We start from the raw sequence: 15,643 nt of genomic DNA, 5'->3' as shown, positions 1-15,643 counted from the left end.
ATCCATCCATCCATCCATCCGCCCGTCCATCCGTCCATCCATCCGTCCATCCGTCCATCCGTCCATCCGTCCATCTCCCGGCCACCCTTTCCTCCTCCCTCTCTCTCTCCGCCTCTCTTCACCTCTCTCTTTCATTCATTCTCCTGTAATAATGTATTGTATGTGTATATATTAAGGTAGTTATTTATAATTATTATTGTTAAGAGTTCTTTTAACTTACACTCTAATTCTACTACTTCCTTCACTACTTCTGCTACCCCTCTACGACTACTACTACTTCACTACTACAACTACCTTCGACAATCCTTAACAGTTTGTTGTAAATGTTTGTTGTTGTAATAATAATACTGTGCATGTACTACTTATAAGTAATAATAAACAACAGTGAATGAGAGTGAACTTGACCCTTGGTGTGTGTGTGTGTCTGTCCGATGAGAATAATGCGATGCCCTGAGAGAGGTCTCTAGGGTGGGTGTGGAGAGTCAAACTCCAAAACTTACAACCTCACAAATTAAATTAAATACTTTGGTTCACAAACAGATGAGATAATCTGTGTGTGTGTGTGTGTATGTGGGTCTCAGATAATCGAAAAAGATAATTAGTTTGTCTCATTCTTTCACCTGTTACATCATAATAATAATAATTAATAATAACATTTATATTATATGTTGTTGTTGTTTAGAGATACATATATATATTCGATGTAAAGTAATAATATAAACAATATTTGCTTGATCAATCAATTCAAACAAACAATCAATCAAACAATCAACCAAACAAATAAAGAATCTTATACCAAAGATAGATAGAGATAGAGATAGAGACACACTTATAAGAGATATGAATCATATGTTACAACAACAACAACAACACCTCAATGGTGATGTTAATAATATACAACAACAACAACAACAACAAATGCTACAACAACAACAACAACAACAACAACCACAAAGACAACCAACAAGGAAATATAAGAAACAGAAAGATAAATTAGCAGAGTTTGGTATTGATGTAGAGTTGTCAAGTAGACCATTACAACCACCAAAGAAGACGACAAGAAGAGCCAGCACAAAGAAGACGACCGCCGCCGCAGCAGCCTCGTCGACAAAGAGAGCAAAGAAGGCCACGCCAGTAGTTACACATCATAATGACGACGATGACGACGATGACCATAGTGATGACGACCACTACGATGACGACCACAGCGATGGCGACGGCGACTTTGACGACGACGACGATGACGACGACGGCGACAACACCAGTCGCAAGAAGAAGCGACTGCTCAAGAACAGAGAGGCCGCACAGCTGTTTAGACAGCGCCAGAAGGAGTACATCACCAATCTCGAAATCAAGGCCAACTCGTTGCAGTCCAACAACGACAATGTCACGGCCAAAGTGGACAAGCTCACCGAGGAGAACGATCGAATGCGCAAGCAGGTCAACTACCTAAAGACGTTCGTCAAGCAGGCCATCTCAGTCTCGCTACCTGTAAATATGCTCGGATCGCAGCAAGAATTCATCCACAATCCCTCCAGCCAAGACATCATCAGTGCTCTCAACAACAACATACTCAATCTCAATGGCAACTCCAACAGCAAAGGCAACGCATCACATGAGGTTGCACCAGACTAAGGTCTACTACTTGGCCAATAAACCTCAGCAATACATTATTGATTGATTGAATGTCGACGCGACGACGCCAGGCGACATACAACACGGACACAAAAGTACAAGAGTTGACAACAAGATTGATTTGAATGAATGAAATGAGTTAACGGTGATGTTTATGTTATGAATACATCCAAGTGCACTTGGCGCTAGCTGTACAGCTCGCTGTTCTGTTTGTCTGTCTGTTCTGTTTGGTAATTAAGCAAGCAGCCCGGGCGCAACTACTGTCTGGAAAGTTGGTAGGCATGTGAAATGAGTGCGGCGAGTGATCGACTCCTGGAGATGGCCAGATCATCTAGCAACTCCTGTGCCTCGTCCTCCATCCATTCCGACTTTATCAACTGCAGCAGATATGTCAGCTTGACCTCCTGCTGGCCATCGGGCGAGCTGCTGACACTCTCATCCACAGGCTCAAACAAGAAACCGCTGCCAAAGCAATCCAGTTGGAATGGTTGTACCTCTGTAGTCATGCCGGAAGGAATGACGTTAGTATCCAATCGATCAATCAAACAGGGGAGTAGTGCTCCATCGTCGAACTTACCTTTGTCTATCAAGTGGTTGTTCATACCCTTTACATGGAATGGTATGTTGTGCTGTACGACGTAGATTGGCTCCTTTAGACGCACTTCGGTGTGGGCGTTGTGGTCAACGCGTCGCATTCGCTTGGATGGGGCACGGTCCTCCTCATGGGCCTCGTCCTCATGATCGGCAACATCGTCGGTCGTGTCGTCATCGTCGTCCGATGAGTCGGTGTATGATTCGTCGTCGTCGTACTCGTCGTCCTCATCATCATGCTCGTGTGGTGATGGCATGGCTGGCAGCTTCAACTGCTGCTGCTCCAATTTGTTCTTGATCACCTCCATCGCGTTGATAATGCCATTGTTGCTCAGACTGGCCTTAATTATGTTGTTATTGTTGAAGTTGTTGTTGTTGATATTGGCAATGTTACTGTTGGTGTTGTTGGTGGCGGCGGTGGTAGTTGTGCTGCTTGTGTAGATGTCGTTGACACCATTTGTCGATTGATTCATAAGGAAGTGCTCGTTGGCCGTCGAGTTGGTGTAGACCATGCGAGCGTATGTCATGTACAGGTTGCCCATGATCTGCTTGTGCAGCAGGTCGACCTTCTTGATGGGTGGTTCGTCAACAATCTGCGCCTTCTGATTGGTCTCGGGGCTCTTGATGACCATACCCGTGCAATGTCGCAGGGCTACGTCCCACAGGGGGATCTTCTCGTAGTCGATGATCAGCGCCAGCATCTTCTTGAGGATGCGCGTTGGGATCAGACGTGTGATACGGATGCAGTAGGTGGTGGTGGTGCGCTCGACCAGCGTCTGCTCGTGCAGCACGGCGATCGTGCGGTTCGGCAACACCGTCTTGTCGATGAGCGAGTTGAAGCTGTTGGGCACGCGCGCGACGCTAGGGCGCGCCAGAGAGTCGTTAATAGGCTGCCAGCTGTCGGCGCCAATGGCTAGCGTGTCTTGCATCAGCTTGAGACCCGCGTTGAGCAGGGGAGTATAGTAGGAGAACAGCAGCTTGCGGAACTTGAACATCAGTTTGAAGCTGTAGGACGACGTGACGATGGCCAGGAGCTCGGCGGGCAGCATCAGCGACTTGTAAAAGGCGAGCGAGAAGAGCATGTTGATCGGCTCCAGGTTGGCGTAGGGGTCCGAGAAGTACTTGTGGCAGCAGTTGATCGTGCAGACGGGCACCAGGGGGAACATCGGGCCCCACTTGACGCGGAACAATTCCTTCCATATATTATGATTGGACGATATAGAGTTGAAGAAGTTTGATATCTGACTGACGCGTGTCAACGACTGTTCATCGAGGTATGAAAAGATGTACAACAATATATCATCTGGCAAGTCCAATAGCTCCAATGGATGATTATGTTTAATCATCATCAATTTCGATATATTCTGATTTTTGAATACACTGCTCATTCTTTCTATCTCTTTACTATCTATTATCTATATCTTTATCTCTATCTGTTACTAGTTATTATTTATATGTTATATGTTATAGTAATATCCTTTCAAAGGATTGAGGTTGAATGGGAAATTGAACGATCCTTTGAGAGTGTGAGTGCGTTTGACTTTGTGTGGGGTTATGAGTCAAAGATTGAATGATTCACGATGAATGAATGAATGATTATCTGTATCTATTACTTATTCGCGATGAATGATAAAGAATGTATGATAATGAATGAATGTGAATACCAACAACTGATCGAAATTTGGATTCTTTGTTATTGAGTTGAGTCTGTGAGAGAGACCGAAGGTCTTTGGATAGAAAGATAGATTTGAGTTGGAGGAGGGGCTGGGCAGGGACGTCCCATTACAACTTGGGAAAAGGATGACTCTCATCCTCCATCAATTTCCTTTTCAGGTCAGAATGGTGCAATGAAACCTCATCCAACAATTTTAAAACTTTGTTCGTTTTTTGTCAACTGACCAAATTTTTACAGTTTTTGAAACTTCATCATAAATTCAATCAAACAATCAGATAATACTAATAATAATAAGAATAACGTTGACCGTCTATCACCTTATTACTTATGACTCAATTCATCATATATTTGCAAACTCAGTCAGTCAAGTGACTAGTTTCCTTCCAGAGTTAGTTCTAGGCTTAAGATATTATTATTGGTAAGGTAAGTCATGACTTACTCGTCATCAAGGTGGTTTAGATCTAAACCTTGCAATGCTTGTTCCAAAGGAGTCCTTGTCATCTCATTCCATTTCACTTCCTAGACTCAATGACGCGTGCGTGTACATGTGAGTATGTGTATGTGTATGAATGAGTGTGGATGGTGGAAAGAAAGAGAATGAGTCCAACACAATAAGTCATGCGTACAGGTCTGTCTTTCACACTGACTGAACTCAACTACTTCTAAGTAAGACATCCTACGTCATTGCAAGTGTGTGTGAATGTCTATGTGTGTGGTGTGTGTTTGAATGGATGGTCAGCACAACACAGATAATACATACACACATTCACCACAACACACACAGAGAAACACACAAAGAAGACATAAAAGGATATATGTACGTATGAACTTGACTTACTTCAATGGTATCGAACAGATCTCGAGGTGTAGTGCGGAGTGGATGTGGAGTGAAGGCATCGGATATACATTTGCCAGACTACTCTATTTCATAACTTGATATTATAATATAATCCAAACAGATAAAGATAAAGATAAAGAAAGAGAGAGTCTTTTTATCTATCACATAATCTATTTATTTATTTATTTATTTATTTATTCATTTGTATATAACATAACAACAAAAACAAAAACATTATTTATTAATAATAATGTCCAACTTAAATTCGCCAATCCAGAGATCATCAGAGTTCCCAACGAGCCATGCGAGCACGGCGCCACGCGGCATCGACTCGCAAGCTCTTTATGAGAAGGAGCAGAACCTCCTCCGTTGGGACGAGGAGTTGAGAGCACGAGAGAGGAATCTCAATGTCCAGTCACAAGGCACTGGCTTCAACAACAGCGCTTCTGCTGCCGCCCCCGCCACTGGCCGCGGTTTCATGCCCTCGGTCAACATCTCTGAGGACATCCCCATCGCCAACCAGAAGTTGGCCAAGTTTGCCATGGGTGTCTTTGGCTGGACTTGCCTCAGTTTGGTTTGGAACTTTGTGTGTGGTATTGCAGCCATCATTTACAGTCAGGTCGCTGACTTCTTCCTGTCCCTCTTCTACCTGTTGGTCGGTGTCCCCATTGCCTACTTCCTCACAAGAAGACTGTACAGAGCCGCCAGAAACGGAAAGCCCAAGGCCAACTATGCCTTCATCATGGGATACGTTGGACTCTTCCTCTTCTCTCTCTTCTTTGCTCTCGGTTTCAAGTACTCTGGTATGCAGTAAGTATCATATATTCCACTCTCCTCTCTCATCCACCATCTCATGTTCTAACAATCAATGTATTCTACATTTTCCAATAATATAGCGGTCTTATCTGGATGATCAGTCTCTTCCACAACCACCACAAGGCTGTTGGTGCCCTCAATGTTGTTTCCCTGTTCTTCTGGGTTGTCAACTCAATCTTGATTGCTGGAGTCTTGTTCAAGGTTCTCCGTATGACCAACATCCAGAGAAACAGAGGTGAGACCGCCAACTTTGGTCTCCGTGACTACATCAGAAGCCGTTAAAAGGTTAGCGTGCTTACCAAACATCACACAAACTACTTGCCATATGGACGTGTCTCTACCAGACATGACTGTTCACACCCAATCTCCTTCCATTCAATCGCAAGTAGTACAACAAAGATAATAATAAACCCAATCCTATTTAACAACCACAACAACATTGTTTGATTGAATGAATGTACAGTGTATACATGGCTACAGCAACTGAGATTGAACAACATCAGCAACTGTAGCAGTGTCAGATATGTTTATGTTTAGCTCCTCCAACAATGTCAAGACATTTGCATTGGCGCCCTTGTATGATAGCTTGAGGAGGCTGCTAGAGATGGCCACTTGGTACTGTCGCACCAGCTCCAGGAAGTACTTGATGAGCAGCATGTTCTCATAGTCCAGTGCCATACGCAGGTACTCTGTGAGGTTGTCAACAAGTATACGATGCTCGCCAATCATCTCCGAGACGAGTGTGCGAACTGCGTTGGTGCGATCATTCTGCACGCAGGTCATCACGGTCTTGTGAATCTCATGTGGTAGCTTCTCAGCAGAGTCCGTGCTAAGCTGTCCAATGAGATCAAAGAGTGGTGGCAACATATGGACGTGACCACGAAGCGCAGCATTGTACAGTGCATCAGTGATGTTCTGGAAGTTTGTGTTGAGTCGATAGTCTGTGTGATTGAGCAGGTAGTCCAGGAACACATGGTCGCCGCCGTAGCAAGCACCGCTCATTGCATTGTGGTTGACAAGCTGAGATGGCACGCCAGCGGGCAGCTGGCTGTGGCAGAGCTTCCGGTACAGATCGATGCGGCCACTGCGTCCGACAAAGAACGCAAGGCTCGACAGCTCAAGCTTGGCTGAAGTACATCCGATGAGGAGGTCAATGATGGCCGGGTTACCAAACAATACCGCATTGGTCAGTTGTGGTGTTGATACCAATGTCGACCAATCACTGCTGTTGAACAGCGACAGGACGTAGCGTATGCAATGCAAATGGCCATGTTTAGCCAGCCTTGAAATCAGATCGCTCGTGTTGACCTGTAGCTTCATATCCACCAATAACAACTTTGCCAGCTCCACGCTTCCACATGTCAATGCCTCTGTTACCACGTCGCGTCTGATGATCTGTGGCGGAGTTGAGGTAGTTGGAGGTGATGCGAATGGGTCGCCAGAGACAATATTTGGTTGTTGCTGTTGTTGTTGTTGCTTGTGGATGTCCTCTAGGAGATGCCTAATGGCATCGATCGACTCCTCCTTGATACATCCAGTGCGCGCCATTTGATTGAATATCGACACGTGATCGAATTGTTTGGTGTGACGCCTTAGATTGGCCAGGAAACCCTTGATCGTGCTTGGCCGTCCGCTCTTGCAAACGGCAAACATCATGCTGTACAAAGAGTCTGCGTTGATCAGACGTGCAGACATCAAAGCCTCCACTACATCAGCCCTAAAGTCAATGTCAATGAGTGGCTGGTAGAGCAGGTGCTGGCGTAGCTCATCCTGCTTGGCCGTGAGTATTGATTCCGCCACATAATGTATAAGCTGCACGTTGCCCGTGCGAATGGCATGGTACAGCGGCAGTGCATGGTCCCACGCATGTTTGGCCAATTGAAGCTGCTCGCCAATGTTGTACGGATGGTGGAAGAGCAGGCGATGTATCAGCTTGACCGCACTGAAGTAGTCCTCCTCAGTACTGCTACCGCCATTGTTGCTGATGTCTGTGATCGTGTCGTACGAGTAAACAATGTTGACTGCTTGTTGGAAGTCGTTTGGCTTGAATTTATCAAACTCAATGTGAGCCATGATGTAGAAGATCGTGTTGAAGTGTGATTGTAGGCTGCCTTTGGTTCGACTGCGATGATCATGTCCACGCAGGGCAGAGTCGCCAGCATACATTCGCCTCAGCAGTGCAACAAGCAGTTTGATGTTGAAGTGTGTCTTGTTCAAGAAGTGATCGGCGAGTTGACGATCGGCCCATAGCAACACGTCAACAAGCGTCTCCTCATCATCAATGTCGAACTGTAGACTCTGTCGACGTGCAAACTCCAACGTCTCAAGCATCGCCTGTGTAGTGTTCGGCAGTTTAGTGAGAGTGTAGACCAGCGCGCCAGTAAGTTGTGTGTATCTCCGATGAAGCTCCATCACCACATTCATGTGGCCAAACTGAACGGCCAAGTCCAGTGCCTTGGCTAAATCGGAGGGTGTGGGCAACACATGATGATGGGATAGGGACGGAGACAGGGTCGTTGCGCCATCTTCAGTGTCGTAGGCCAACCCCAAGAGGAACTTGACTGCGCACAGATTGCCTTGCTCCGCTGCGCATCTGAGTAGCAATGTGAAGGGGCCGGCAGCTTCAACGTGATCCCAATAGCGGCGACAGAGTAGTGTGAAGAGGGAGGTGTCGCGACACTGTGCAAATATGTCCTGTATGTCTTCAAAGAGGAAGTCGATGGGATCGTCACGTTGCAATCGGTACTTTAACAAAGGGAAACGACCAAATGTGATTATGTCTGTGGCCATCCTCAGTGACCTATATCGTTTGTTCCAAATGTTGCCCGATTGTACATTGCCAAGTATCAAGTTCACCAAGTATCTATTCCTGATGATACTTAAGAAGCAATCTGTCAGTCTATCTGTATCCATATTGTTATACTATTTGTTTGTTTGATTGTTTGTTATTTAGATTGATTGATCACTTTGTTTTAATTTTGGAGTGCAACCCTAACCCTCGCCCTTGAACTTGCCCTCGACCTTGCCCTAACCCTCGCCAAGATACTTAAACAATATTTATTTCCAAAGAGATGTTTAAACAGCATCATTTGTATCAGGTGGAGATGATCTAACCTCCATCTCAACATCAGTTGGCTGTTTGTTATCATCCTTCTTTGACCTATCCTTCAAAGACTTAATCTTATCCTTTGCCTTATTCTTAATCTTCTCCTTCTTGGCCTCAATCTTATCCTTGTTCTTATCAATAACCTTTCCAGTCTATTTGATTGTTTGATTGATTGATTGATTGTGTGAGTGGGGGGTTGGGCTGGGGCTGGAATCATTCCAGGTACTTGACATACCTTGTGAACACAACACTTAAGTGGTAATTCGATAAAGAAGAATATACCCATGGAGATTAGGAGTGCAACGATCTTGAAAAAGACTGATATCCTTTGGGAGACTGGTACAACGTCACGCATCGTACGAAGGTAGAAGGCAGTGGCCGCCAACAATAGTACATTGTGTGTGAACATGTTCCATATCTTGAGTTTGAACACTGGCCATGATCCACGTTGCTCATTCAATTCCTTCCACTTCTTATTGCACGATAGTGATACGGCTGGCGCCACAATGACCGAGCAACAGTGGAAGCCAGACTTGACGAGACAGAATATTTGTGTGGCAGTGTCAAAGCCCAGACCAACCGTACTCAGTATCTGAGTAATCTTGAGATACCTCTTTCCATCATCGTCCAGCTCATCCCTGTGTGGATAAGTATACAATGTGATCAAGAATGATATCGATGTTGCAAAGTTGGCCAACATTGACATTGCATAGAGGAAGAACAACAACCTCTTGATCTTTGATGCGCATCCACAACAACTAAAGTTTGATTGATTGGGAAAGAGTTAGTGAGTGAGTGGATGGGTGGTGGGGTGGTTGAGTGATTGGAATGATTCCAGGGGATGTGATGGGGGAGGGTATGTTGTACGATCAAATACTTACGCCATTATTATTATTTGATTCGAGGGATTGAATAAATGAATGAGTGATCAGAATGAGTATGAGCGAAGAAATGATCAGAATATCGTTTGAGCTGATTGTTGATCTTTGGTCATCATTTGCAATTATATCTAGTAGAAAATGGGTTTTGATTCTGACTTGATAAGTGATCTTTGCCTCAAACGTCACACAATTAAGTGATCGAGGCCTCGGAATACGGGGTGGTCGAAACGTCGACGTACTTTTGTAACCCTTAAAACAATTTATTTGAAAGTGATCGTTCGGTGATCTCGATGCTACTTGAGTTTCCCGCACGTGTGTATCCCGATTTGTAATTGTCATTGATATCAATGACCAGTTTATCACTTAAGTGATTGATCAACTTGTGTTGAGATGGACACCCACCCAAGTGTTCGGTTCCTAACACCCTGGAATGAATGATTGCTGATCGATTGATTGGATAGAAGTAGTTCCAGTCCAGTGGAAAGAAACCAAATGGTGATTGGCTGATTGATTGATTGATTGATTGATTGGATTAATCATCACTGCTATCTCCTCCTCCATAGAGATCATCATCATCGTCGTCATCGTTGTATCTACGAGAGTAGACTGGCTGTGACATGGTTGTCTGGCTCATGGGCATCCTGAATGCATCTCGGTTGGCCTTGCCCGTCGTTGTCGGCAGTGAGGTAGGCGGGAGCATCGTTGATATATTGTGTTCGTCATCGTGATCCTCCTCGTATTTGTGGGCATCATTGATCCACTCCTGATACCACGCATCTGGCTCAAAGGGCGCCGTCTGCACTTTGAACGTGCGGTTGACGACGGGCTTCTTGGCCCTCTGTCGCTTGCCGGTCATCAACTCCATCTTCTTCTTGTGCTCGGCGATCTTGACCCGCTGCTCCTCTAGCTTGGCCTCGCGCGTCAAGTATCGCTCCAGTTGTGGCTTGGTGTAGAGTGTTTCGTTCACCTGGTACACCTCGATCTCATGCTTGGACAGCCTGTTAAACTGGTGCACGCGCTGTGCCTTTTGCACGAGTACCTTGTTGCCAACGAGCTCGTCCACATCGCCAAAGAAGTGCTGTTGGTGCGAGTAGACGTTGGTGTTGAGTTCGATCAGTGGATCGTCGATGCCGACTACCAGCTCGTCCAGCTTGGTGAGGGTGGCGTGCGGTTTCAGTTTGATATGATAGAGGCCCAGTGTCGAGTGATGCTTCTGTGCCGTGGTATTGAGTGTGCCAGGTCGGGAGTGTCGTGTCAAAGTATTCTTTATCTGTTCCTCAGTAAAGTGTTCGCCCAACCTCTCCATAATGTCGCCCATCGTCATAGGTCCACTCAACTTCAGTAGTTCAATGATTGCCGAGAACAACTTGTTTGGATGATTCTCAAACTGCTCCAACTTGAATGGCAATGAAGAGCGCACTATTTGATTGGTTGATTGATTGAGTGATTGGGTTAGTTCAAGTGATGAAGGGTCTGCATGTTAACCAGCCAGCCAGCCAACATAGTCGTGGTCCAAGTACATACTGTTGAGGTACTTGGGCATTTGTCTGAGCATGATTGTGCTTCCAAACTCTCTAACAACATCACAGTAGTTGGTATAGTTTCGTTGTTCAATGAAACGCCGCAGGAACTCGATTTGAAGTGGCGTGCGGTATATACTGGCCTGGATCTTTCGGTGTGAGTGTCGATCAAACTTGTCCTGTCCATCAAGTGGGTCGTGCTTGTATTTGAGTGAGTAGCGAGTTGATGTGACGTCGCCAATCCTGCTCATCTGGAGCAATGTGAAGAAGTTGTTGTTGGTCTGGATGTAGACCAGGCCGGTGAGCGGCTCCTCGGGGAAGGGCGGAAAGGGCAGGGTGATCGAGTGCTTCTCCGAGCCGTACACGGGCATGCACATGAAGGGCGCACCGCACGCCACGGGCAGACGCGTGCTGTACAGGTTGGCCGGCTCGTCACCGTTGATCAGGTGTGTGAATGGTCGGTCCAGGAAGTTCTGGATAGTGGCGTGGTGTCTGTAGCTCATTGAGAACGGTCGCTTGCTGCTCGTGTTTGTGCTCGTGGCCATGTTGATTGTGGACATCTTGTGAATGGGGGCGATCTGGAGCGGGCGAGGGAACACATCCATGCGGTACTGGAGCACGTAGACCAGGCCCGTCAGATTGCTCTTGACCAGGAGGAGCTTGATGTTGCTGAGGTACTCGATGATGGGCACGTGGATGGTCACGGGCCCCTCCAATGGCTTGACGAACGACCAAACGAGGAGTGGCCGATCAAACGTTCGATTGTCAAACATCATGGCGCGCTTGGTCGTCGTGACAAATGTGAAGTAGTTGGCATCTGAGTAGATGCCTGTCAGCGGGCCATATGTCTCGGCGCGTAGCAGCACTCGTGTGCGCGGCACCCCCGTGACCGGGTCCAGCTGAAGTTCGACCAACTCGCTCGGAGATAAGATGTATTGTGAGTTGCCCACGATTGGCTGACGTGCCAGCATGGCCCATGCAGGGCATTTGAATGAGGGATAGTCGGGAGCAAAGGAGTGGATGATGCGGAGGGAGTCGCCGTGTCCATCGACAGCAGACTCATCCACGGGAGATATAAAGTTGAATGACATTAGCGTTCCATCCTCCAGCAGCACATTAGCCAAGCCCATTGAAGTGCGTGGCACTGTTGCATCCATAATCTTTTGTCTGAATGTCGCTTTCTTGATCTCTTCCAGAGAGAAGTTCCTATACTTGTCTCCAAACACATGTAAATAGAAAAAGAACAATGAGTATGTTGTTCTGAAGTACACCAAATAGAGTCCTGTATTGTGTATCACGGGTTGGCGTTATGTTAATAAGAGTTATTGAGTGATTGGAATGATCCCAGGAATGATTGATGGACAGTGACGGATTGAATGATTGAGTGATTGAATAGGTGTGGAGTGATTGGAATGATTCCGGGAAGTGATTGATTGAATGATTGGAATGAGTGATAGTTTGATTGGAATGGTCTCGAGTGATTTGGAATGATGGATTTGATTGAATTATTGAGTGATTGACTGAATGAATGATTCCAGGAAGTGATTGATCGAATGATTGTTTGAGTGATTGACTGAATGAATGATTTGGAATGATTCCGAATAATGGGAATATGCGGGTTGACTTACGAAGAGAGTATTGGACTAGCTTGATGTCGAGGATTGGCTGTTGCTGCTTGTCATATCTGATTAAGGCATGCCACTTGTGATCGTACTTGGTAGGAAGCTTCCTCTTGCCCCTTCCAATTGTTATGCCAGAGAATACATTCATATTTGGTCCAGTGGCAATGAGCAGCAGCTTAGTCCTGACCATTACCATCGTGTTGCCATATCCTCGCAATTGATCAGTGTCGCGTCGTACGGGCACCAATGACTTGTCGAGCGCAGGCACATCGCTCTCAACCTCCTGACAGAGACGGTCGACCACGTCAACAGGCATCTTCTCGCTCGTGAGCAAGTGGCGCAGCGAGGTGTTGATGGGCGGACGCAGCTCCTCGAACCAGAGGGGCGAGATCTGGATGTTGACCATTAAGGGGAATGCGCGACGACCGATTGGCGCCAGAGTGATTGAGTTGGGTTGTTTGACCAGGGGCTCGAATGACGCGGCGGTGCCCTCCACCGCCATGTTGGCAAAGTTTGGCGGGAAGTAGCTCGGGTAGACCGGCGCGGGGTTCATCAACTGACTCACAAACGGTGTGAAGTCCGATGGGTTGGTGGCCGCAGCGATCGACAGGTTGTCGCGAAGCAAGTTACCGGCCTTGTCCTTGACTCTGAACAAATGTGGCGTGTACTGACCAGTGTGGAATCTGTCCTTTATATGCATGGGCAGAGTCTCGCGCAACAACTTTGTGTCCAACATGTTTGATACATCCTGACCTCCATCGTCGTCGTCTTCTTGATCAAAGACAACATGACCATCACGAATCTGATCATAAGGGACGTACTCTTCATCATCATCATCCTCCTCAAGATGTGGTACACTATCATCATTGAACTTGACCTTTATCCTTGATCCCTCATCCACTACTTCATCATCATCATCATGATCTTCTTCCTCTGAATCTGAATCAAACTCTGACTTTATCTTTTCGATGTTGTACTCATCATCGTCATCCTCTTCCTCAACATCATCCTTTGAGGGCTCACCCTTTACATCTTTTGTCTTCTTATCCTTTGCTTTCTTCTTTGCCTTCTTCTTCTTATCCTTTGCCTTCTTCTCCTTTGCCTCCCTCTCCTTCTCCTTCTTGTTCTGTTCTATCACATCAAGTTTGAGATGAGCCTGTATCTTTAGTTCTTGTTCTTTCTCTTTTTGTGCTTGTTCCTTCTTAATAACCTCCTTTGGTTTCTTTTTATAGTTTATATTGGTATTCTTTCCCATATGTATATATATATATATATTACTTATTATATGATGATATATATAACTTATTGTTTGAATGAATGACAAAAGACGAACGAATGAATGAATGAAAGTTTCATTCATGAATTGTTTTGAATTGCAAAAAGTGGTGTTTCTATGACTTTTGACTCAATCTTGAACATCATTCAATCAAAGAAAGAGATAAAGAGATAGAGAGAGAGATATAGATGTCAACGGGAAAGAAGTTCTTCATTCCAGATGATGATGATGGATTTGGAGATGCTTTTGATGAGGGTAAACCAAAGATTGATAATACTTTGATAAAACCTCCAACTATAGATGAGATAAAGGAGAAAGAAGAGAAACAGAAACAAGATGTAGAACGACTCTTGAATCAATCAACTCCTCAAACTACATCATCATCATCAACAACATCAACAACATCAACAACATCAACATCAAGGCCAACTACATCATCAACTACATCAACATCAACAACATCAACATCATCATTCTTTAGTTCGTCAAGGATTTTGAAACCAAAGGCTGCGATAACATCATCACCAACTTCATCAACAACATTGGATGACAATAATAATGACAATAATAACAATGAGACAGTTGGATATGTCCAGCCCAAGATATCATTGACTCCAAAACAAACGACATCATTGAGTTTGTCGACGACAACGTCTTTGACGACAGCCACGACATTAGGTCCTCGGACGCTCACACTTCGACCGACATTGAATGGTCCACAAACACTATCATTGAAACTTCCAACGACTGGATCACTCAAGCCAACGCTCACATTGCCAACAACACCTGGTCAACGCATCACTCTCTCACTTCCCAATCTTTCATTCTTAAACTCAAACTCAAACTCCAGCTCAGGCTTGAGCCTCGCAACTACTGCCCCAACGATGGTCAATAGAATAGTACAGGTTAATGAAGAGACCATGAAGATCACAGGCATACCAGGCCACTTCTCATCAAGACTGCGGTGGGAGTACGCCAAGTGGATCAAACCCGATGTCGTGATTGGTACCGACTCTTGTTGTTTATACTCGTCGCTGAAGGATTATCGACTACGGCCGCAGCATCTGGAAACCCGCGCACGTTCCCTGCCCAGCCATTTTGAGCTGCGCTCATTGGTCGTTGTGATTGACATTGACGACTGCGTGGCGCTGTTGGAGGAGCTGTCCTGCGTGTCAATGCAACTGGATCTCGTACTATTCGTCGCTTTCAACAATGCCGAGGCAGCGAGATACATTGAATCACTCAAGACCTTTGACAACAAGACGCCAGACGTCATCAAGACTAAACAATCAAGTCTGGACAAGACCGATATCCAAGATGCCCTGACCACTATCCGTGGCATCAACAAGACTGATGCCACCACCCTAGTGTCAGCATTTGGTGTAAGTACTCCTAGCCTTGGGCTGGAATCATTCCATTCACTCACTCAATCCATCATATTAGAGCGTGAAGAGGATGTTCACATCAAATAAGGAAGCGATTGGATTGTGTCCTGGTCTTGGACCAAAGAAGGTGAATAGTTTGTATCATGTATTACATCAGCCATTCAAGGTTGAGCCAAAGAAGCAGGAGGAACTTGACTTTGAACTGCCAGATAGATGGTCATCGCCAACACTTCCATCACCCATTCAACAAGGTGATGTCAGCAACAACAACAACGATGACAATGATGACGAATTTTAA

At 45.6% G+C, this 15,643-nt stretch overlaps 7 protein-coding genes across 7 annotated transcripts; 3 read left to right on the top strand and 4 right to left on the bottom strand.

Moving 5' to 3' along the window:
* Window positions 1-840: 840 nt before the first annotated feature.
* SAMD00019534_102650 (hypothetical protein) lies at window positions 841-1,632 on the top strand (the record flags this gene model as incomplete). The annotated part of the gene is made up of 1 exon (XM_012894516.1): window positions 841-1,632. A coding segment is annotated over one exon (792 nt), but the record flags the coding sequence as incomplete, so codon positions are not given.
* A 263-nt stretch (window positions 1,633-1,895) lies between these two features.
* SAMD00019534_102640 (hypothetical protein) lies at window positions 1,896-3,632 on the bottom strand (the record flags this gene model as incomplete). The annotated part of the gene is made up of 3 exons (XM_012894515.1): window positions 1,896-2,039; window positions 2,073-2,143; window positions 2,240-3,632. Coding segments are annotated over 3 exons (1,608 nt in total), but the record flags the coding sequence as incomplete, so codon positions are not given.
* Window positions 3,633-4,986: 1,354 nt separating this feature from the next.
* SAMD00019534_102630 (hypothetical protein) lies at window positions 4,987-5,837 on the top strand (the record flags this gene model as incomplete). Its single annotated transcript, XM_012894514.1, has 2 exons — window positions 4,987-5,549; window positions 5,636-5,837. Coding segments are annotated over 2 exons (765 nt in total), but the record flags the coding sequence as incomplete, so codon positions are not given.
* A 192-nt stretch (window positions 5,838-6,029) lies between these two features.
* SAMD00019534_102620 (hypothetical protein) lies at window positions 6,030-8,468 on the bottom strand (the record flags this gene model as incomplete). Its single annotated transcript, XM_012894513.1, has 1 exon — window positions 6,030-8,468. The coding sequence occupies one exon, from the start codon at window positions 8,466-8,468 to the stop codon at window positions 6,030-6,032; it is 2,439 nt and encodes an 812-aa protein (XP_012749967.1).
* A 162-nt stretch (window positions 8,469-8,630) lies between these two features.
* On the bottom strand, window positions 8,631-9,367 carry SAMD00019534_102610 (hypothetical protein; the record flags this gene model as incomplete). The annotated part of the gene is made up of 2 exons (XM_012894512.1): window positions 8,631-8,813; window positions 8,897-9,367. The coding sequence occupies 2 exons, from the start codon at window positions 9,365-9,367 to the stop codon at window positions 8,631-8,633; spliced, it is 654 nt and encodes a 217-aa protein (XP_012749966.1).
* Window positions 9,368-10,074: 707 nt separating this feature from the next.
* On the bottom strand, window positions 10,075-13,939 carry SAMD00019534_102600 (hypothetical protein; the record flags this gene model as incomplete). Its single annotated transcript, XM_012894511.1, has 3 exons — window positions 10,075-10,961; window positions 11,067-12,344; window positions 12,691-13,939. The coding sequence occupies 3 exons, from the start codon at window positions 13,937-13,939 to the stop codon at window positions 10,075-10,077; spliced, it is 3,414 nt and encodes a 1,137-aa protein (XP_012749965.1).
* A 209-nt stretch (window positions 13,940-14,148) lies between these two features.
* SAMD00019534_102590 (hypothetical protein) lies at window positions 14,149-15,643 on the top strand (the record flags this gene model as incomplete). The annotated part of the gene is made up of 2 exons (XM_012894510.1): window positions 14,149-15,342; window positions 15,404-15,643. 2 exons carry the CDS (start codon window positions 14,149-14,151, stop codon window positions 15,641-15,643), a joined length of 1,434 nt encoding a protein of 477 aa, XP_012749964.1.

Source organism: Acytostelium subglobosum, assembly GCF_000787575.1.
Source record: "Acytostelium subglobosum LB1 DNA, scaffold: scaffold26, whole genome shotgun sequence".
Lineage (NCBI taxonomy): Eukaryota > Evosea > Eumycetozoa > Acytosteliales > Acytosteliaceae > Acytostelium > Acytostelium subglobosum.
Note: the sequence above shows the minus strand (reverse complement) of the source record. Positions and strands in the feature narration are given on the sequence as shown.